At 37.3% G+C, this 22,611-nt stretch overlaps 1 protein-coding gene across 13 annotated transcripts in view; it reads left to right on the top strand.

The window, feature by feature from the left end:
* POU6F2 (POU class 6 homeobox 2) overlaps positions 1-22,611 on the top strand; it is a 354,882-nt gene that overhangs the window by 180,819 nt on the left and 151,452 nt on the right. For 10 of the 13 annotated variants that reach the window (XM_021546755.4, XM_085570635.1, XM_021546724.4 and 7 more), the window contains one exon: positions 10,990-11,046. The exons of the other annotated variants lie outside the window; for them this stretch is intronic. In XM_021546755.4, the coding sequence (XP_021402430.3) occupies positions 10,990-11,046 (57 nt within the window). The remainder of the gene's footprint in view (positions 1-10,989; positions 11,047-22,611) is intronic. 13 annotated transcript variants of the gene reach the window in all.

Below are 22,611 nucleotides of genomic sequence, written 5' to 3'. Positions count from 1 at the left end.
TCACTAGGTCCATGTGGAGCCCTTGGAGTGCTTCATAACCAGAAGATATCAGTGCTTCCCTAGTGGTCCTTCTGCAAGATGGGCTAAGGTCCATGTGCCATCTGTTGCCCTTGGAAATTCTTTCCTCACAGAGGCTTGGATTTTCTTCACAGAGTCTTGGATTTTTCTTGCCCTGGTCCCATGGTGTAACAGTGTGGGAACTGCATTGATGTTGCTCACAGTACAGGGGAACTGAGTGCAGGGAATAAGTGTGAGGAAATGGCACCAATCATCTGACCTAATGGCAATCTGGGTCACTAAAACTGTCTTTTTGGAATGAAAATTGGTTTTGATATTCAAAATATTCTTGCATCCCTAAAATAATTCCACACCAGTGGAAGAGAAGCCTGCTGGTTGTAGTAAGGCCCCAAAAGGACAGGACAGAAGATGATATAAGAAGATATAATATCCAGTGTTGCCTGTAGAGCACAGTGAGTAATTGCACAAATTCAACAAGAAGAAAAGATTATCACTAATTGTTAATGATAATTGTTAATTACTGTTCAGACACCTGTTTGACCTTTTGAGGAGTTTCCATTTCATGTCAGTAGGTGAAAAAATTGATTGTGATCAAGTTCCTGATAGAAATGTTAGATACAGTAGCACATCTTAACAAAAGTAAAAAAGGTAAATACAGAAAGTGCAAGTGATGTCCTTCTTATATTTTGCAATTTCTTGCTTGTGTCTTTCTTGTAGATTCTTTCCTGTCTTGGAGAATCAAACAGCTTTCTGGAAGGGTTTTTTTGTGCATTATAAGCTGCAGTGAATAACATATACTTAACAAAATTACACACTGCATTTGCTGTGAGCAGCACCCCAGTTCCTTTTCACTCCTGACAAGAACACCATCACCAAGAAAATCACCGACCTCTATTTCCACCTCACTTTTATTTGGCAGCAAACAGTTGAGTTTGTCATTGGCTTCCTCTAGTATTGTTCAGCTCATGCGGTATGAGATCACATTAAAGAAGATTGTTGCAATTTGTCTCATCTTGTGAAAGCACATGCTGTCCCTATGCACTCAAGCCATACTTTAAGTATGAGTGATTGAGTGTACCTAAGGAATGCTGAGTAAATATGTTGCTGCAATTAGGACTTGAGAAAAAAAAAGGTGTATCCAGTATTTTCCACTCCTTTACCATTTGTGTATAAAAGGTTTACATGATCTTTCCCCTATACTCACAATATTTAGCAGATAAAATAGCCTGGAAAATTTTATCATCTTGAGAGCTGTTTCCTATACAGTTTACCTGCAGAGCAACTGCTGCTGGTAAAACAAAAGAGAATCTGGCCTTGTAAATATTAAGACTGTTGTTTCTAAAGTAAACTAGTAAAATAATTTTTCTTTGTGTTTTGTGCACAGCACAGGGAGGTCTGAAACACATTATTCTAGAAAAGGGTGCTGCAAGATAGGAATCTCTTCCCCACAGCATGCAGTGGTTTGATTTAGCATTTAAATAACATCTTTCACCCAAGATCTTGCAAGTTTTTAAAGCTATTAATTTACCCTCACAACAGCCTGTAAAGAAGTTACAAATGAACAGTAGATAACAGTAGATGTAATAGTGGATAACTTAATAATAAGTTTATCTTTCTTCTGTGGTCACAGAGACCAACACAAAGCCCTGTTTTATGTTCTGTATGAATATTAGTTTGTGATGCTTGTGGTTTTTGAATGGAAAACTAAGGGACCTTGGGTTTCATGTTCAGAGAAAGTGAACATCTAAAATTGCTCTTCATTTCAAGTGCTTAGAGAGAAAGTCAAGTCTGTGTAGACTCAAATTATTTTCCCATAAACAGGGACTCTGTGGTCAATGAGCTACTTCAGAAAACATTACCTGAGGTGATTTGTCTTATGTTACTCAGTTTGTGTTTAGCCACATAGCTAGGATAGACCCAAGCTCCTCTGTCTTTGCTTCAAAATGACCAGGCATGAGATAGTCCAAGTGTGGAAGCAGAATGCATAAAGTTAATGGCCTGCAGAGGATTGGTTGAATTTCCAGTCTTTTCTGGAAATATAATAAATGGCATTCTCTCCTCTTACATGGTTTCAAAGGTGACTCCAGGCTGTACATTTTTGACCAGACTCTGTATTTTGTTTTAAATGCCACTATTATAACTGTTTGTATGCAGAAGACAGACATTAACGTCATGCTATTTAAGCATCAGTAACACCATTATCTTACTGATGCTTTAATTGCTGAACAGCAATTGAATAATGCAGTCCATGTCTAGCTGCTCCAGTATTTTAGGAATAGTTTCTCACAACTATGTTGCACTTGACAATAAGAAGTACAGTGGGCTGGCTGAATTGAGATTTTAATGATGGAAAACATTGCTCTTTACATTCACCCTTGTTGAATTTACATTGAAGTCAACAGCAGCTTTGTTGACTGAGTTCAGGATCAAGCTGTAATATCTAACAAATATGTATGTTACTGCATAGTTAGATCTACTTTAGATTTGTTTACAGGGCACCAGCAGTGAGGAGGACCAAAAACTATTTTTAAAATTCCAAGACTAGTTTGGTGATTAAGGAGGAATTTATTTTATTTTGCTAGTCTCTGGATGCCTCTGGAGACATGCCTTAAACAGCAAGACACTATCTTAGGCTAGTATGGTAGATTTTCATCTCACATTGACTCCATTAAAGTAAGCTTCTATAAACAGACATCAATTACAACCAGTTTAAAGGGTTTTAAAATGTAATCCAGCAGTGCTGCTTAACTAAATGAATCCTGAGAACTGATCTCCAGTGAATTAATAGAGTAGTGTGTGGAGAGCTCACTATGAATCTGAGTTAATGACTGGAGAAGATCAAATTAATTACAACTGTCTCTGAGGACGTGCAGGGAAGAAGTCCCTCAGATCAGCTAAGGTTTGATTAACTCTTCAGGTACCAAATAGAGATTTTCTACAAGTTATTTTTTAAGTAATTGCTACTAAAACAATGGAGTGAGTCAGCTTGGCATTTCTCTGGTGCCATACAACTACTGTAAGAAGTGACAATGCTGAATTTTCCTGCAAATTCCAATTATTTTTTTTTTACTCTTTTTTAATTGAGGACGTTTTAATAGAAGATGAATGTTAATATCATACTAAGATTATAACAAAGTTAATGCATAGCATTTTCTCTGCATGTTACTATAGAAACCATTGGGATGATAGGTTCACATTTTGATAAACATCCAAGACTATGCCACTAAGTTCCCTCTGATTTTTTGCACTTATTATTATTGTTACTACTACTACTACAATTAGTCTCTACACAATTTTATTTGATCTTATAGTGTCAAAGAAGTTGTGATTACTGAATTAAGTAATAAGCAAAACAAGAATAAAACTACTGGTTTAATGTGAGGCTATCCTGATACAGTTATGAGGCCAGGAAGGCACACTGTACTGAAGTTACAAAAATAAAAAAAATGCAAGTCTTAACTGAAGAAGTGCGTATCAGCATTGATCTAAACTTCCATCTTCTCAGAGACAGACTCCTTTCACTTCTTATCTCCACACCTAGTACAACAAGCATTTCACTTTGTAGAACTGTAAAGTCAGCACCTTTTGTGAGGGGCAGACCAATCCAAAGTGTCCTCAGAGCTGGCCAGAACATTGGAATCGCAGAATCACAGAATGAGTGAGGTTGGAAGGCACCACAGTTGGTGATCTGGTCCAGCCTGCCTGCTCAAGCAGGGTCATCCTAGAGCATATTCCACATAGTTGCATCCAGACAGTTCTTGAGTATCTGCTGTGAAGGAGACTGTACACCCTCTCTGGGAAATCTGGTCTAGTCCTCAGTCACCTGCACAGTGAAGAACTTCTTCCTCATATTCAGGTGGAATTCCGTACATCATTCTCTGCTCATTGCTTCTTGTCCTGCTGCTTGGCACCACTAAGAGCCTGGAAACATCCTCTTGGCACCATCCTTTCAGATACTTATAGAAATTGATGAAGTCCCCTCTCAGCTGACTCTTTTTAAGACTGAGCAGGCTCAGCTTCCTCAGCCTGTTCTTGTAAGGGAGATGCTCCAGTCCCCCAGACATCTGGCTTGCCCTCTGCTGAATCCAACCCCGTGGCATATTTCTCTTAGGCTTCTCAGCAGAAGCTGAGTAGACAAGTACAAGTGTAAAGAGTCGTTTTTTTAGAAATATTTGCACCAGACAGCATAATGACATGCCTCCAGCCTATGAACCACATAATCAGACTGTAAAGGTCTGTCTGCTGCAGAATTAAATTTATTGTCTCTCCATGCTTTTGCATTACTCAAAACTTTAAAGAGTATGCTCCTTGTTTTTATATTCAGTGATGTGGAATCCTCTGAATCCTTTCCCCTCAGGGAAAACCCCAGAACATTGCCTTGGGAAGACTTACCATAGAGTTTTCCCCACCTAGGTTGAAGGAGAAGACTTCCCCATGGAGTCTTGCACAGCACCACAAATCACTCCTGTTCCCTTCCCTGTATGATCCAAATTCTAGTGTTTCTCGTTTCCCGGTTTCCTCACTGGTTGTGGTATCCCTGATGGCTGACCCTGTCTTCCCTGTAGGCCAATGGCCTTTGCCCTGCCCTCTGTACCGCCCCAGTGCCATCCCATACTTAACCTTGTGCAGACCACATGGTCTTGTCTTTTGTCCCTCATTTCCTTTTGGTGTGCCAGAATTAACCCTTGCTGGAACAGAATCCTACAAAAGGCCCTTCTGCCTCTCTTCGCTGAGCTAGCTGTGGTGAGTGTGGTGTGGAGATTTGACTGCCTTGCCTGAATGCTTACCCAAGTGGCTTTTCCACAGGAGATGCTTATTGGGGAATAGCTATATGTAGCAGCATCCACCATCTAAACCCACACTGCTACAACATGACTATTCGGTTCTTAGTTTTTTTCCCCACAAAACTCCAACAATAAAATCTTGCAATGCTTTCACCTTTACAGTGAAAGGGGGGTGCTGTCAAGCAGGAGAGCGAGGAAGACTAAAGAACACGTAATTATCATGAACCGACAGAAGATATCTTCCCTAATAAGGGAAGCTGCTAAATAGCTCCTAAACAGTTAAGCAGCATTTAGAGTAGGAATAAGCAGCATTTAGAGTAGGAATAAGCAATGCAAGCTGTCCTTTCTTCTTCTATCCAATAACTGCCTCTGTCCAATAACTGAAACTCCTGAACGATTTCAGAGAGAAAGAAGTGACGGTCTAGGTTTCTGCAATTTTCAAAACACTTTATAAGCATGGCAAATTAGGCATATGATAACATGATGGTTACTCTGAAATCATTGGAAAAACCTCTTTCCTATGAAGTGAATACAATGATTCAGCAATGAGAACTGCAAAACAGACTCAACACCCTGATTTTCACAGACTGACAAAAATATTCCTTTGTATTCGACTTCTTCCACAAAATCTATGCAACAAAAATCCTAATGTTAGGGTTGGGGATATTTTTTTTTCTATTCTAAACTGTTGCTTGTAATACATTTTGTCATTGTGTGTGTATAACATATACTTTCTTATCCACAAAATATATGTATACCATGGTTTATTTTATAATTTCAGCTGTTTTGAACTGTAGAGCCTTTTTTATTTTTTTTGTACAAAGTATTATTTCTCATCTAGCAGACTCTGGAGTTAAGGTGGCATATTTCTTCCAGAAAGTGTAAAATCATATACTCGAACCACTGTTTTTCAGCAATATTTTGGGGGATGTTGCAGTGGCCTTTATTACTTCCAATCTTCTTTATTTCCTGTCTGTATATACATAGAATTTGGCTTCTTATGCCTACTTCAAGGAATTTTTTAGTGAAGTACAATGACCTTACTGTTTGCTTGGTTTTGTTTCGAAGTAAAGTCAAAGTATGCTTTCTTTAACAATTGTAAAAGTTCTTTCTCATATTTCTTCAAATTTTCAAGAACTTTTTAAAAACTTCACTTTTTTGGTCACTGGAACTTAATACAGTGATCCAGTACCTGTCTCATCAGTAACTCCAATACAACAATAATGTTACGCTTCTTCTCTTGCCCAGGATGCTTCTGCTTCCAGCAGTAACTTTGGGAAACAGCTGTGCTCTGGTGTTAGGAAGCAGAGCGGCACAAACACTGCAGACAGGTGCAGAAGAGAACTCCATTATTGCAAAAACCAGGCACCTTTTAAAGCAGTTAGGCTTTTATCAGTTACGTGCTTTTAAAATACAACAAACATAACTCAACCAACCACCATACAACACAATGTGAACATGCAATGATTATGTAACTTGTTTTTCCTACCTCTAATTTGGTGAAGTCATTCCCAGAGTCCTTTTCTACTCAGCCAAAGTAACAGAAGTGAGCCATGATTTTACAAGGGTAACAAGGCCTTCATTTTGTAAAGTTGTACCTAATTGCAACACTCTGGAAGCTCTGTGATGCACCAAAAGAAGCAGCTTTAGCCTGCAAGAGGCAGCTGTTCTTTTGGAGATATATCCTCTTGTTCATTGGTATATCATTGTATATTTTGTGCTGTGTTAAAATGGTTTTAGACCCAGCTAACTTGGTGAGTCAGGTCACCTTTTATTCCTGCCTAATATTTGCCATTATGGTGTTGTGCTTATATATTTTATTGTTAGATATTAATATGAATTATGAGAGAAAATGTAAACTTCTTTGGGCATTGCAGTGGTTGTATTCTTCTGCGTCTACTTTTGATCCATGCAGAGACTGTTAAAAATACTCCTTTCAGAGAATTATGCCCAAGTGTCAAACTGTCAGTTAGCTAGTTCTTAAGCCATTTGACATGTACTATATTGTTGCGGTATATGCCTGATTTTCTAAAAAGAAATCTGAGGAGTTCATATCACAATTTCTTTGTACAACAAACTGGTAGCTCTCTTAAAGACTGTAGTCAGACTTGTCCATCTAAGCCAGTTTTTCATAAAGCTACATTGATTGGTGCTATTTATTTTCCTGTTTCTTAATTAAGAGAATCCAATGCCATATTTTTAATTTATTTTATTGAGATTGAAGTCTGTTCAGCATCTTATTTAAAGAACAATTCTTAATCATGCCTTTTTGCTAACAAACTATGATTTTTGTCATATTTTTCCTCATGTTTTTCTCTCCTAGAATCAGGGTTCTTATTACAGCTTTTGTAATTTCTCTTTTGAATCCTCAGATGCAGATATTAGTAAGAGTTCAGTTCTTTATACAACGTCAGGAATCTGATGAACCTAATCTGGTCATAATCTCTGGTCAATATCACTCACCAGCATGATGTTAATTCATCTTCACCAGTTATTAGGACGTCCAAATTAGGGTTACTGCTTTTTATATACATATATACTGCTTTTTTTTATTATTTTATTTTTTAAGACTTGTAGTCATGTTTAGAAACTCTGATCAATTAATTGTGATTGTTTTGTTATGGGTTGGGTTTTTTCTCACTACTTAACTATAAAAATTTATCACCTCTTCCATCTGTTCCCTCCCCCACTTCATATGTTAAATGCAAATACATCTGACAAAAGCATTCTGCCCTGACTGGTTGGTTTTCAATAAACTCCAAATCAGGCTTTTATAATGAGCAAATAATGCAGATTTTACAAAAATTAAAGGTACAAGGAAATTGTCACCGAAATTGACAATATTCTGAAGCATTTTACCATTTATGTTGCATCCTCTGATGTAATTCAGCACTTCCTAATATTTGCCTGGGATTTAGGTTCCAGTATCCTTTCACTATGGATTTAGTTATGTATTTCTCTAATAACAGCACAACTGTAAAGAAGATGACTAGTACTGTTTAAATATTAAACTTCCACAGTGAATTTTTCCCAAGTTCAAGTACATTGCTTACCTTTTGCTTGTATTATTAGTTGTGTTACACTGCATTGTTATGTAAAACACTTTGCAATTTTTACACTGCACCAAAAAGCAGGGATTGAGATTCCATAAACTGAAAGGAAGAAGCATCCTAATAGTTTTGAAGCTATAGCAACTTCAGAAGCCTCAGGAAAAAAAACACAAATGCATACAGTACAATTCATATGGCAGTTGCAGTAAGTGGTTGACCTTTGCAGAGAATTAAAGGAGGGATCCTGAGTGAGATAGGGACCATCTGAGTGAGGAGTATTTATGAGTTCCAGATTGAGAGCAGGAAACTTGTTGGACATCACTGAGTAACTGATCCAATACCAGGGTAGGTTACCACAAGATAAGAAGACAGAACTAGGATGAGAAAAGGGCTAAAAAAAGATGGCAAGAGCTGAAAGAGGAAATGTGATAAAATTAATTTTAATATTATAGTAAAGAACAATGAGATTTGAACAACAATGACATATGTGCTTGGTGTAGAAGTAGACAGGTGGAGTGAGATTATTCATGTGAGGGGAGAGTAATAATTTCTGATTTTAGAGCACCCTTCTGCAATGCAGGGAAAGGAAAGAGGCTGAAGCAGTCCCACAGATAGCTATGAATAGTCAGAAAGGCCTAGATGAGAAAGGTGGTTTGCCTAGTGAGTAACAAAGCAAATTATGAAGGTCAGTCATAAGAAAAGTCTTCTTGCCAGAGCAAAATATCAATTAGACATTACCTTGGAGGCCTGAGGAGAAAGGAACTGAGGTGATATTGTCAATCTTGACAGAAAAAGAGGAGAATTAGGGGAGAGAATAAAGTAATTTTTACAATGTAAATTCCTCATGGCATAAATCTGTCTATTTTATTTTTCTGGAAAATATCATGCATGTTTGACTCTGAATCAATCATGTTCTGTGGACAGTAAGCCTTTAGTTGCAAATATAGTCCAAAAAGGAGGGAAGATGAAACAGATTGAATGGTACAGTTGGGTAGGAAAAACTTCTTTGGGACTATTACTGAAGGTATAAGAGCAAATGTAAATAACCTAAAAGGGCTTGGTTAAAAAAAACAAAACAAACAAAAAACAACAAAAAACAAACAAACAAACAAAAAAAAACACAAAAAAAAAAAAAACCACAAAAACATTAGGAGAGGAAAGAAGGAAAGAAAAACAGTAAGAATGTATGTAAAGCAGCAAGTAATTAGGGTGATATTTCCATGCCACAATGCAAGAATGCAGCACTCTCATGCTGGACAATTAACATAGGTACCCAGCCACATCTCTCACTTCTGCCTAGGAAGGAGACAGGAAACAGAAAGTGATGGAAAAAAAAGAATGTTTGTATGTGTGTGGGAAAAGAGAAAATTTGCAGCTATGTCAAATAGGTGTAGTAGATCAAGATCTCTGAGTTTTTACTTTAATACAAGTCTAAGCCACAATACATCAGCCATCAGATATCCAGCATCTGTTAACACACAAAATACAATTGATGCAGCAAGTGCTACCACAAGTCATTACTTCATTACTAGGTTGGGTTGTAACTAAAAGGCCAAATAGTTTCAGACTTTGAAGGATAAATTCCAATGTGCTATGCAAAACAACATGCTCTTCCACCTGCCAAGCACCTAATATGTCCCAGTGGTGGACATTTGTGTTAATCTATGCAGGCAGGTCAGAGGAAAAGCACCCACCTGGACTGAAGAGCTGGGATCATTTGCTTTGTGTTCAGCTGGTGCCATCAATATTTTCCTATATCCAGGGAATGATTTCATAGCCATGAAATTATAAGAAAAGCAACAGTTCTTAATATTCTGCCAGCAAAGTTAATACTACAGGTGCAGCTTCTTAGGTGACTGAATTATCACAGTTTGCATGATCACTGTGCTCTTTTCTTGCTGAGAACCATTCCTCAGTATAATATCTGTGTTCTCAGTGAGAACAATACTGAACTGGAAAGTGTTCACATGGGGAATAATTTTCCCATGGGATAATTTTCAGTTAATACTGGAAGGAAGGTATCTATTTACTGTATGTTACTGGGCTTTTTTTGGCATACAGCTATCCTCCAATATCCTAGAAATGTATTGATGTTACTTTTAAGCTGAAAAAGGATAACTAAACTGATTGCTCCTTAACCTGAAGTTGTTCTGTACCAGAAAAGGTAAAAAAGCCTTCTAATGGCTATGTAGCTGACCAAGTCAATGTACCATAATTATGCCTACATATTATCTCTATAATTCCTATTATTTGAATTGTCAGAGCCATAGGGTATATTTTGGGACAAAAAAGAAAGAAGTCACAGATGCCCATCTGGGACAGCTTCCTTGCTGTTCTTTTTATATCGGTAACTAAGAACTGATGAGGCAGGGATCAGGCCTACCATAATTCTCATTAAGAATGCACCAAAGAGTGTTAGGTTTGGGGTATACTAAAGTAATGCTGGTCACATGCAAAAAGGCAACTTCCGTAAGTTCAGTTGGGCAGACTGCTGTGGCGGTAAAGCACCATTCCAGCCGAAAAGTGAATAATTTTGTGAATCTAAGGATACAGAAACTGCCATATTGCATTGGCTCAGGAATCCATCTACTGTAATGTCCAGTCTCCAGCACTGACCTCCTTCAGAAAATGATGTCTGACAGTAATGTCACTGATAAATTTTTCATGCAAGAACTGGCTGCCAGATAAGGCCCTAAACACAGAATGTACAAATGGATGAAGCTGTGTAAATGGATATAATGGAGAAAAGGAGTGGAGTTGCTCAAGGATGTCTTGTTGTCACAAGTGGACAGGCTTTACTTCAAGATGTATCTTTATTAGTGAATTATTTGTGTTTCTGACGTACAACAACAACTCCGAACATTTAATAATGGAGGAATGCTGCGGAGGCAGAATCAGGAATAGGTTTCATAGCAGGGCCAGTTGTCCAGTTGAGGGTAGAGGTAAGAGACCAGGAAGGAAAAATCACAGTAAGTGCTGTAAACAGAAGGAACATAAGCAAGACAAAAATAAACGTCTGTTGCTCCAATATACAGGCAGCAATATCAGATCCTGCAGATAGTCCCTGGGCTAGTGTTTAAGTAGAAGCCTCAATTGCTTTGCAATAATTTGCAACATCTTTTTAAACTGTTTTATAGGCTGTAACGCTCTCCCCAGCTGCCACAGGAGTGGGCAGATCTTTTCATTAAGTTTAGGTAAGTGAGCTTTCCATTTAATGCAGTGGCTACACCAAGAACAAAATACTAAAAAGCAAGATGAAACAATTGTTTTACGAGGGTTTGATGCCTGCCATTCAGTCTAGAGTAGCAACAGCAGGATAAATGAATTCTTGATTTGGATAACACATGAGATATGCAATACAGTGAATACAAAAGAAGGCTAGAAAACTCATCAAAACCAAGTATCCTGTAGCATCCCAGCATAATCATTAACACTCCACTTTGTCCTGATTTTAGAGGAACTATTGATAATTCTTCTTTTAATTATGAAACATTTTTTTCACTGTCTCTTGCTATGGCCTGTCTATTATTGTTCTGATAGCTGTCTTGCATATATAGGTATTATTCTGATAAACAGGTACATGCTGTACAGAAAGCTGTGTGCCAACAGTATCTAGTTGGATAACACCCTTAATTAAAACTTTTATATTGAATAAGGTCAGTTCTGAAAAGAACAAACCAAACCTAAAACATTAAAAGTTTTGTTGCATTAAAACTTGTTATTTTTTGCTAATGTTTAATCAAGTGTTTCTGTTCTCTTACTGAATATGCTAAGGAGTTTTTATTTACATAATTGTGAAAATTATAATAACACGTATATTTCAGAGGTTTGCATTCCCAGTACACTCAAAGCAAGTAATTATTGAAAGAGATTATTTTTCTTACTTGCCCCATGCCTGTCCAGAGCCATATAGCTGAGCACTTCACCAGAGTATAAAATTTGTTGTAGTTAAATACAAGATAATAAGATATAAAACACTAAACTATATACAAATTATAAAACATTCTAACTTAAATGTAACATGAAAATGTTTAGAAATCAACCCAGGTAACTTAAAGAATATGTACTTAAAGTACAGTCCAGGAACAAAATAGGAATAAAAGAAGAAACACTTAACCAAAGGCAAAGGAATTTTTATGTAATGTTTTGAGAATGCAGTTTAGCTGCAGTAGAAAAAAATGTTCTTTTTTCTTCATAATTGAAGTCTTTAGGGATCCATCCAGAATGTTGCTTAACATCCATAATTTAGAAGTACTCTATTTCAGCTCGGTGGAGATTGGTGGTGGGGGGGTGTTTTGTATGTTCTTATATCCAGGACATGTGCTTATTAACTTTACCAATAACCTTAGTAAATTAGAGACAGTGTAGCCAAATTTGTACTTAGAAATGTGGATTGAATAGTTGATGTCCTGAGAAAACACAGGTATTAATTCTGGAGGCATTAAATATGGGGCTGGAATCAAGAGCAGACTTTTTTTCCCCCAACATTATAAACTTCCATCTGAAGTTAGAGAGAAATATCCTCACCTGAACTTGGCTTTACGTAACTGTCCATGCACATTTAGCTGGGGTTTTTTATCTGTCTTCAATGGGTCTCCATCAGTGGCTGTTTCAAGTTGGATTTGTTTGGGATTTTTAAAGCAAGGCATTTAGAAAGGAAAGCACTCGGCCTTAAATGTCTAAATGCTCACTTGAAATACTTGTTGACTGTTGCAGAGGCAATGCCCAGGCAAAATTAAGTTCACCTCATTTTTATTGAATTGGAAGCAAGTAATCTTTAATTTGTTAGTATGAGAGAGGATGCTTGTCAGGCAGGGATACTGGGGTCACCTTCTCTGGGTTTGCCTTGACTACAGCATGAATACTGCCTTTGAAATAAGGCATCAGCAGATCTACTGCTTGATTGTTTTAATCCCCTTTGTGTAATAGTCTGGGTAAACTGAGGCAATTCTTCCGCTCAAAGGTAAACATAAATCTCATTAATTAGATGGTGTGCCAGTGTGTGAGAAAATATTCTTTTCTAATGTCTTAGCAAGTGACATATCACTGCAGAATGTTCAAAGTGTTCAAAACTGAATGCTTTCACTCCCATTTGCTGTATTTCTTAAGCCAGTAAGAGGGCAAGGCTCTGTTTTAGTGAGTGAATATTGTACTTTAGATTGTAGCTGACCTTGCTGGTGCTGTGACCCTAACTGGAGGGACAAGTAGCAGTAGGAATGACTGACTGATGGATAATATTTGAGATTTCAGTACTCTGCTAGGTGACATCATGGGAGGACTCAAGCCTGAAAACCATTTTGCTTGCTGAGATTAAACAAGAGCAGTGTGGTGGGTCTGATCCTACAAAAAGTAGCTAATTACAGCGGGAGGGAGAGCAAATCTGAAGGGGAGAAGGTGTACAAATCCTGAGGAAGTTTAGCTACAGTGACAATGCACTGATTGGTAGGCTTTAGGTTGTTGAATCCTGTCCCCAAAAGTATTTGAAGTCTCTTGCTTTCTGCACACTACTGAGTTTAGGTAATTCAAAGATGAGTAGTTTTTTTTTTCTCTAGGAGAGAGATCTAAGGGCAACAGGCAATTTTCTAATCAATGACTGTTAAGAGTGGTATTTGGTGAATCCTGAAAAGGAATTCTGTAAATTTAAAAAAATAAGTCTTAAAATCTCAGCTCATCAGGTCAAAATGAAATTATTTTTTGGAGAGGTTGGTTGTACCACTTTATGGGATAAACCATTCTGCAAGTACAGAAGTGAGCTGCTGAACTTGCAAACATTTTTTTCTCCTATGAATGGGCTACAGGCGATTTTTACTGACAGGTTATTATGATTACTTTAATGCACATATGACCCATTGTCTAAAGGACAGCTAAAATTATGAACTGTTCATAAATTTACTGACATTTTGGCAACACTGTCACAGAAGTAAACATTTAATTTGATCCTCATTTCTTAAAATAGCAGTATTGCTACTACTGCAAAAATGCAAAACTTCCTGTTGAAGAAATCTATTTCAGGTCTCTGCATATTAGTCATTCAGCCTTGCTTATGTGTATTTGTGACAAATGAAAGTAGTCATATTAATTCTCCATTTAGTGTGAAAATGAAAGCAAAAAATTTATACAATGCACAGCTTTCTGATGAAAGTTCTTATAAAGCCCTATGTCCCAATTCTAAGCAATCATATCTGTCCATCATCTTTCTTTAAATGATTTTTTTTTATGTAGTTGTCTGCCCCAGCTATTTATGATACATGTGAGGCACAAAGAATAATCTTGTAGCAGGGGAACCTAATAAGTCCTTACAGTCCTTACTCAGGCAAATTTCCCTCAGTGAATAGGAATTATGCTCAAATGATATTTGCATCATCTGGCTCATGGTTTGAGTATTTAGAGACCTTTCAATTCAGTGGTAAAAATGATATTATAATGCAATTAAGCATATTCAGAGTCTTCTGCCCTGTTGTTCACTTCCTCACATTCTGCTTGTTCTCTCACACATTAAGTAGAAGTCACTTAATGAGAGAAAAAAGTCTTACAGGTAGCAATAAGTTGAAGTGGGAATGCCCCTTGTGATCTTTTAATTTTTATATGCTAGTTTTTGCTCTGAAGCAGATGGAAGAACCCTGAGTTCACCAGTTGCTGGTTATATGTACAGATTTTTTTTCCAAAGTAAATTTTAGAATGAATCTGTTAAATGCCTTATTTTCAGGGACAATATTGCTATCAAGGTTCATTTTGTTGGGTTTGCCTAACTCTGGCTTCTTCTGATGCTGTCCTAGGGTGACTTTTATGATGCTTGTATGCTCTGTTGTCTTTTCTATTTATGCTGGATATTAGGTTCTGCACTTTTAAGACTAGTTCCAGGAGCAAAGTGGGGGGAGAAGAAGCTCAGAGTTTGGTATCAGAAGCTGCACTTGTTCCCCTGCATCCTGCTCCTGGGCTGTGCTGTCTGCCGCACGGGCAGATGGCAGGACAGAGCTCTCCTTTGGTTTTAGTTACTTTTTAGCTAGCTGAGGCAGAGAAATTCCCTGGACTGTGGTTTTTCTTTTTTTCTTGGAACTAATCAGCCCTGCTCTGGACTGAAAACCCAGGAAAACACCAGGAGCTCATACCTGTGGCCCACTGGGGCCCAGGACATGGCATTCTCCAGTGCAGGAGGAACTGATAAGACACTGAGTGAGCCAAGCTACAGCCCATGACAAGGACTTTCTGAATTTGCCACCTCTTCAGAACAGTGAGAGATTTTATTGTTTAATATTATTCATTATTTATGCTTGTGAATACTTTGTTAAATAAATAGGGTTTTTCCCACTTTTTTCCAAGGAAATATTTTCCCGAACCAGTAGGGAGAGGGGCCACTTAAATCTTCTTTTTTGAGGGACCCCATTGGAAGCTTCCTCCCAAATTTGCCCTAAACCAGAATAGATGCCAAACATATATTCCTTGTTGCTCACAGCACATGTTTATTTTAATGGCTCTCACTATAGCCTTCTAGACCCTTCCATTCTGTCTTGCAAAGTCTGTGCTTCTTGGTTCCTTGATTCTTTAGAAAATCCAGTTTGGGATTTATTTGCAGAGTTCATGGTGTAGAGTTTTAGGATTGTCTTGGGAACAAAGACAAGGCTTTAGGACAAAGCTGTCCTAAAGTACAGCCACAGAAGGAAGGGAGGTATTGAAAAAGATAAATCATCATGATCAGAACACATATGTAATTTCATGCTGTTTTGCCATAAACCTGGAGTTCATCATAGGAGATTAGAGGGGGGCATACATGTAGTACCATGGCCAAGTAATGACTGGAGGGAGCTGTAAGATTGCTGGAGTGGCAGGTTAATGTAAATTTCATGAAGAAAATGTCAACCTTAAGCAATTGAATACAGTTCAGTTCAGTCAATATATTAAGGTTCAAAACCTCAAAAAATTCTGAAAGCAGAAATCCACATCATGTGTGAGCTATGAAGCAGGATTGGGGATGAGATGGGATGGCATATGCAGATGGGGAGGAGAGTACCCAACCACTTAAGAAACAGGCTTGGCATAAGACTCTAATGACAGGAAAAGTGATGGTATTTTGTGTTCCGTGGACCTGTGAACTGTAGAACTAACACAGACCTAAGCAAGAAGAATTAATTCAGTCAGAGAAGTGTTATTCATGTCACAATAGCAAAGCCATTATCATGATCATAATACTGCAGTAAACACCAAATAAAGGAATTAGAGGTGAGAGGACACATTTCTGTGAGGAAAAGTTGGCTTAGAAATAGTTTTAAGTTGCATGAACATCAGTATTAAAAATAACATGTAAGAACCAGGCAAGCAAGGAAGGCTGTAGTAGAAATGCCATTAGTGACTGATTAAAGCAATAGTCAGAAGAAAGTTTTCCTAATATCCTGTATAAGGATAGAGCAGCTTATTACTGTTTTCTCTTTCAGTATATAATTGAAAGACCAAAAACCATGGAAGAGTCCTCAAGCAGACAAGAATAAAATTTAGTTCATTGTCTCCTTGTAAAATTGAAACATTCAATAACATGGAAAACAGAATATTTTTTTTTTTTTAATTCAACTCAGTGGATAGCTTTCAAACTGCTGTTGCCAAAATTGAGAGGATGCTTTTCATTTATATGGTTCAGTTTCATGCAATGAGAGTTGTAAAGGTGCTGTCTGATGGTCGCCAGAAAATTCACACAGGGATCCCTGAGGGACCAGAGAATGAAGGAAACAGAGGCAGGGGAAAATATAAACAAAATTAAACTCAAAAGGTAAATTTTAGTGAAAGGGAGGAGAAAAGGAGCAAGTTCAGTGCTTCAGCAGGTGTGAAGGCTCACACAGTATCTTGTCTTCTTCACAAAATATGTAGCATTTGTTATTGTGTTCTGTGCAATTAACAAATGTTTCTCACCTCATTGAGGGGACCAATGCACTTATGGAGCTGAAACATTGTGTTTCACCACACCTGAAAATAGTGCTTGACAATCTGTCTTGCTTCCAGACTATTGAAGAGAGCAGCTGCCTGTGTGATATCCATAGGGATCTAACCATGCTCTGCTCCTGCCTGAGAGATAAAGGACTCACTGCCTCCTCAGTTTCTGTGCTAGATGCAACAAAGGAAAAAAAAAAGAAATTGCGTAATTTCTAAGAGCTGCAGGTAGTAAAGAAGCATGTTAGTTCTCAGGTGAAAGCATGGCAGTTTGATAACAACCTGCTATGAATTAGTATTTATTGGAGGAAGTAAAGTGCATTTATGGTGACAGTTCTCAGCACACTATAAGGGTTCTGTTGTACTGTTTAGCTAATTGTCATCTATTAATATTTCAGTGAACAAGGACCCATGCAAAACCCATTTGGTTTAATATAATCAGTCATTTTACATAATAAGCACAGTTCTCCTAGACACAGCCCAGCTGCTTTACAGTTATTTTCATCTGCATACCGGGACTGATCTTTCAGTTCTACTTCCCACATTAGTGATGTAGAGTACTCCATATTTTAAACTGATACACTGCAGCATGAATGCAGAAGAATGTCCTCATTGCAGTATGGCTAGGCAAGTAATGTACATGGTGCCCTAAGCAAAATTATTTTAACAAGTCTTCTATTCAAATTCTAATTATTGTCATTCTCATCCAACCTCAAAGTTCAAAAGTTACATTTTGTTGCTACTGGAATTTTGGAGTGAAAAAACATCCTGAAGGAAAACTTAGCTTTGACTTAGCTGTGTATAAGAATGTTTTTTCTCTTTATTTCTCTTCACTGTCCTTTTATCTTGTTGAAATTTCCTCTAATTTTATAAAAACTGAGTTATTTTGTCTAACATTTTGAAAGCACATTGTATTTTGCATGCCCTGAAAACCCAGTCAGGTCAGAAAATACCAGAAGTTCCTAAAATTGATCTGTTTCAAACATAACCATTGGCTTTTGAATATCACAGGAGAGCCAGGTGCTCCCAGGGCTTGAATTAATTAATTACTTTCAACTAGTAAACCTCTTGTGCTATTTTAAATAATTATGTGTTTCACTACTCTGTGAGTTTAATCCTGTATGCTTAAAATGGGAATTATCCTCTGTTTATGGTTAGAAGCAAAATACCTTTTGTTCTTGCTGCAGCCAGGGCTGGAAATAGCTCACTCAAGTTGCAGATGGAGAGTACACAAAGCATTTTGAAATCTTGTCTTTTGAGCTATCATTTATTTTTATCTATTCTTTACAGTTAAAACTGATCTTTTTAATGAAACATTTTAAATTCCCTGCCTGAGACGCCATTTGAGCAGATAGTTTCACAGAAGTTCATTTGCTTGTGCAGGGAAATCAGACTTGTATGAAATGTTACTCTATGCCAATTTAGCACAGAATTCCAGGATGTTTTCGCCCAAGAGTGATTATAAATATTTTAAAAGGTCATTTTTCTATATAAAAGAAGGTATTGTGTCAATCAGTTAACATACGTAAACCACCCTACTCACCAATGTGTTTAATGAAAACTAATTTAGTAAATCCTCTCATTCTGCCACCAAATTGTTCATGATTCTGTTCCTATAAGCATAGAGATAATTGTCATAGGGATAGTCTTTAGAGGATGTTTAATTATTTGTAGAATTGACCCTGAGATCTCTCTGTGAAAAGCACTGAATAAACACATGAGTATAGTTTTTATCTAAATTCAGAAGATAATAACTCCACCTAAACTTACCTTTGACACAAAATGGTTTTGTTTGAGGAAGCATCCTTTGGGTGGCATCCCATTTCAAGCCAGCTGAAACTTTACAGCATAGGTGTAATTTAACTTCAATTAATTTAGATGTTTAATTTTTTAAGGGAATTATTTGCTATCTTTTTTACCTGAATCAGGCACATATAAATCATATTCACAGTAAATTGATGGATCATTTCAGAATTAACATTATTCCAGTGGTGTATTGCTAGTAATTATAACAAAAAATTGTGGTAGTGGGGTTTCATAAATTATTTCAAAATGTTGCATCATGGTGTTTTTTAAGGATTCCATATGAGTGGCAGAGATTTAACCATGATTCAGTTGCTGTGTAGGCTTCGGACTTGCTATGCTTTAGTTATACTTTTGTTTATTTGGACCTTTATACGGCATGTATGTTTTCAAACCATTCTCACATTAGCAGCCATTTTCCAGCTACTCTGTGTGAGAAAGCAATCTTTAAAATTGTCCTCAGTACTTAAGAAAGGGAAGAATTACATGAAGAAGAACCTCAAAGATGAAGGCCAGGTTTGAAGCCCTGTTTCATTAATACTGGATGACAGGAAGGGGCCCAAATCCTAGATAATGAGGAAGGAGGTGCAATTTTTTTAAAGCTATCTGGTGACAGGGAAAGCAAAAATGACATTCAGCTGACGAATGAGCAGAGTTTGACCTAGCCTTTTGACCCTTCACAATCAATCTTACCTGCTGCTTCATAAAGAATTATAGTTGTGCCACTCACATTTGACTCTTTACTATCCTTCCTTCCTTCCTTCCTTCCTTCCTTCCTTCCTTCCTTCCTTCCTTCCTTCCTTCCTTCCTTCCTTCCTTCCTAACTTCCTTCCTTCCTATATTCCAAGTGTTCTGTGTGCTGTGCAGTGTCCCTGGCACAGAGAAACGTGGAACAGCTGGTAGTGTACCTAATGCTCCACAGGGCTATTCTGGAATGTCAGTCAAGTTGGTCACTGCATTGTGCAAGGCAGAACAGATTGTGTCTGTCTGAGAACACTCAGCAGGCTCCTAATGTCGTGTAGAAAAGAAAATAATGAAATTGGTAAATATAAGCTGGCTTTGCTTAATAAGAGTGACAACACAATAAAGATGATATTTGATCCCACGTAGGAGCTATGAAAAAGGCAGGAAGAAACTAGCATTTTTTTGACTTGTTATAGTATTTCATTTCGGTTTGGTTTGGTTTTGACTGTTTTATTTGAAGTTTTATTGCTGTGTACTCTACTAAGAATTTGCATACCTTCCTTATTGGAAAGGACAGGAAGTCTAGACAGTGGATGACTGCTGCGTTATATATTAAGGGTGGGAAAGCAAGAGCTGAGCAGCATTAGTGGCACAACTGAAGCAAAGAGAAAGTAATATCCAAAAGACATAGAGCTCTTAGAACTATGTAAGTAAAAGCTGCACTTTCCTCATTGTTCCAGAAAAGCAAATTCTATTACACTGTTCTGTGTAATTCTATCACATTGCTCTGTGAAACCCGTGAAGAAGAGTTTGGTCTTGCTGCCCTCGTCAACTGTGTTGATTTGTATATTTTTATTTCCAGCATTTTTGTTTTGAGATACTAAAGGTAAGGCTACTCAGCAAGGACATCTGTAATGTAATCCACCAGCTGCAAGAGATAACCATTGGAGGTTTTTAACTTTTAAGGGTAAGAGGATGTCTATGGGAAAAACACGTCTGAGGGTTTGGGTTTTTTTTCCCAGTGCCAGTGATTTCTGTGGAGATACTAGAAGGAAATCATGGTTGATTTTTTTTTTAAGTTGGATCCTGTAAAATTTTGAAGGTACATCAACCAAGCAAGTCTTTGCATTGCTGGTTCTGAAAACCTGAAAAATATTTCACAAGAGTTTAAGAAGAGGGAAAGAAGTCTCCAATTCCCATTTCTCCTTCTGTAATTTGGCAGATATCATTAGTGTATGAATGAAGGACACTTACACAATGGCTCAAATTTCATAAGCATCATAAAAGTCTAGGCACAAAGCAGCACAGTCTCATTAGCAGAGGAAGTGAGGTCAGTAGTCTTCAGCTTCTTAACAAGATGATAGAATTTATGAAGCATCACAGCAGCAGGATGTGGTTGCCTTCAGACTATTCATATAACAAGCCCACTGGGGTCCTATAGTTATCACCCTAGAATTTATTTTCCTTTCTTTATTTTCTTTTGATATCCTCCTGTTTCTCTGGCCTAGCTTCCTGCACTGGAGGAATCACTTTATTATTTTGGGTGCCTTGTTGGCGACATTTTCTTTTGGATTATTTTTTGTCATTAACTGGTTTAGTTTAGATAGTTCCATTGGTGTGTCTCTGATTATAGGGGTGCTCACAGAGATGTGCAATGAAATCTAAGTATTAATCTTCCAGAAAATCTGGGACTGGTGTTCAGTCTAAGGTATCCTTTCAATCCAATCTGAGATGAGTGTATAACATGTGCCTAAGATGAGAGTTCAGCTTAAAAGACATCCTACTTGTTGTACATGTCAAAAAGTTCTATGGTCTGCTGGGAGTAAAAGCATTACCCAGATATTATCAAAAAGTAAGAGCAAACAATGGGTGAATTTAAATCATTTATCTCTCATTAAAACCATGGTGGTAGTTCTACAACAATCTTTTCCATAGAGAAATAAAATTTTGTGTATCTTTGACCCCCTTCTTCTTGAGGATTTTAGCACACATTGCTGTACTTCACTAATTTAGCTTCCTGTGATGAAGGAAGTGAAGTTTATTATCCTTCTTTTTCTTTTATAGAACAGGAAGGTGAGGCAGTGAGATTAACTGCTGTGCCCAAGGTGGTGCAGATCTGGTAGGTTCAGAAATATGGATTCCCAGGTGCTGATCTTCATTTATAAAACAGTCAGTCCTAAATCCCTATTTCTGATCTGACTTGTTGTCTTATGGGATGTTTTTAATTTTTTTTTCTTAATTAAGAAAGCTGTGCTTTATATCGTGGAAGAACAGCATCCAGATGCGAATAGTATGTGTCAGAACAGCATATTTAATTATTTATAACTGCTTTCTTTGTTTGATGGTTTGATTGTTATTTATTTTACTTTTCTACCAAAGGTTTGATCACTTAAACAGCCTGGAATCAAACATTTGGCAGTGTTTACAAATTATGAAAGTGGTTCCTGATTAAAGTGTTCTGTGGGAAAATTAAAGTTGCAGATCAGTACATAAGCCAATGGCATTCTTCTGAATTTCAGCAGGAGATATCTGCTCTGTGGCATGTGCTCTGCATTTGTACTCCTACTGGCACAAGATGCAGATGGTGCCTTGCACATTTTCCCTATGGTCTTCTCTGGGCTGTTGACAGGAGAAACACAGTCCTCTCAGTCAAGTGAGGTGCAGGTCTGCAAGAAACCCTTTAGACAGTACACAGCAAAAAGGCCAGTCCCAATTGCAGCTGAAAAAGGGGACAGAATCATGCAGACATCTAAAGCTTATCTATTTTGCAGATATATTGTGATCAAGTCTGAAAATAATTGTTACATCAGTTAAACCAGAAAAATCCCTGGCTGAAGTAATTTTGCATGAAGTCAGATGTCATTTCACTGTTAGAGATGATTAAGAAGTACTAGAATTAATCTATTTAAGAATATTGCTGTTTAAAGAAAAAAAATAGAAATTAATTATAGTTTTGTCTGTACTGGTTTGTGGACCAGTGTTGATTCAGATACATCATTATTCTTATGTTCTTGGCTTCCACTCTTAATTTTCCAGTGTAAAACTTTAAAACATAAGATGCTTCCCTGGCATTAGCTTCTTTATGAGTTGAAAATCCATGTGATCCATAATCCCAATACATAAAACAGTCACCAGTGTATGCTGCAAACCTCTTAATGAATTGTTTTACACTGGATGATTGCTTAGAGAAGACTAGCCTTCACTTAGGGGTGAAGTGAATTTTAGCTATTTCCTGGTACAGTTCTCAAAAGCTCTACTGATTGAGTAGCTATTGGCAAAAAAAATATATCCCCATACATTCCTAAAAAAAATAAAGGCAGGAATTTACACATCTTTTGCACAGCTCTTTATCACAA

The sequence above is a fragment of the Lonchura striata genome, chromosome 2 (assembly GCF_050655825.1).
Source record: "Lonchura striata isolate lonStrDom1 chromosome 2, ASM5065582v1, whole genome shotgun sequence".
In the NCBI taxonomy this organism is placed as follows: Eukaryota; Metazoa; Chordata; class Aves; order Passeriformes; family Estrildidae; genus Lonchura; species Lonchura striata.
The sequence above is the reverse complement of the archived record's forward strand: the minus strand, read 5'-3'. Positions and strand labels throughout refer to the sequence as shown.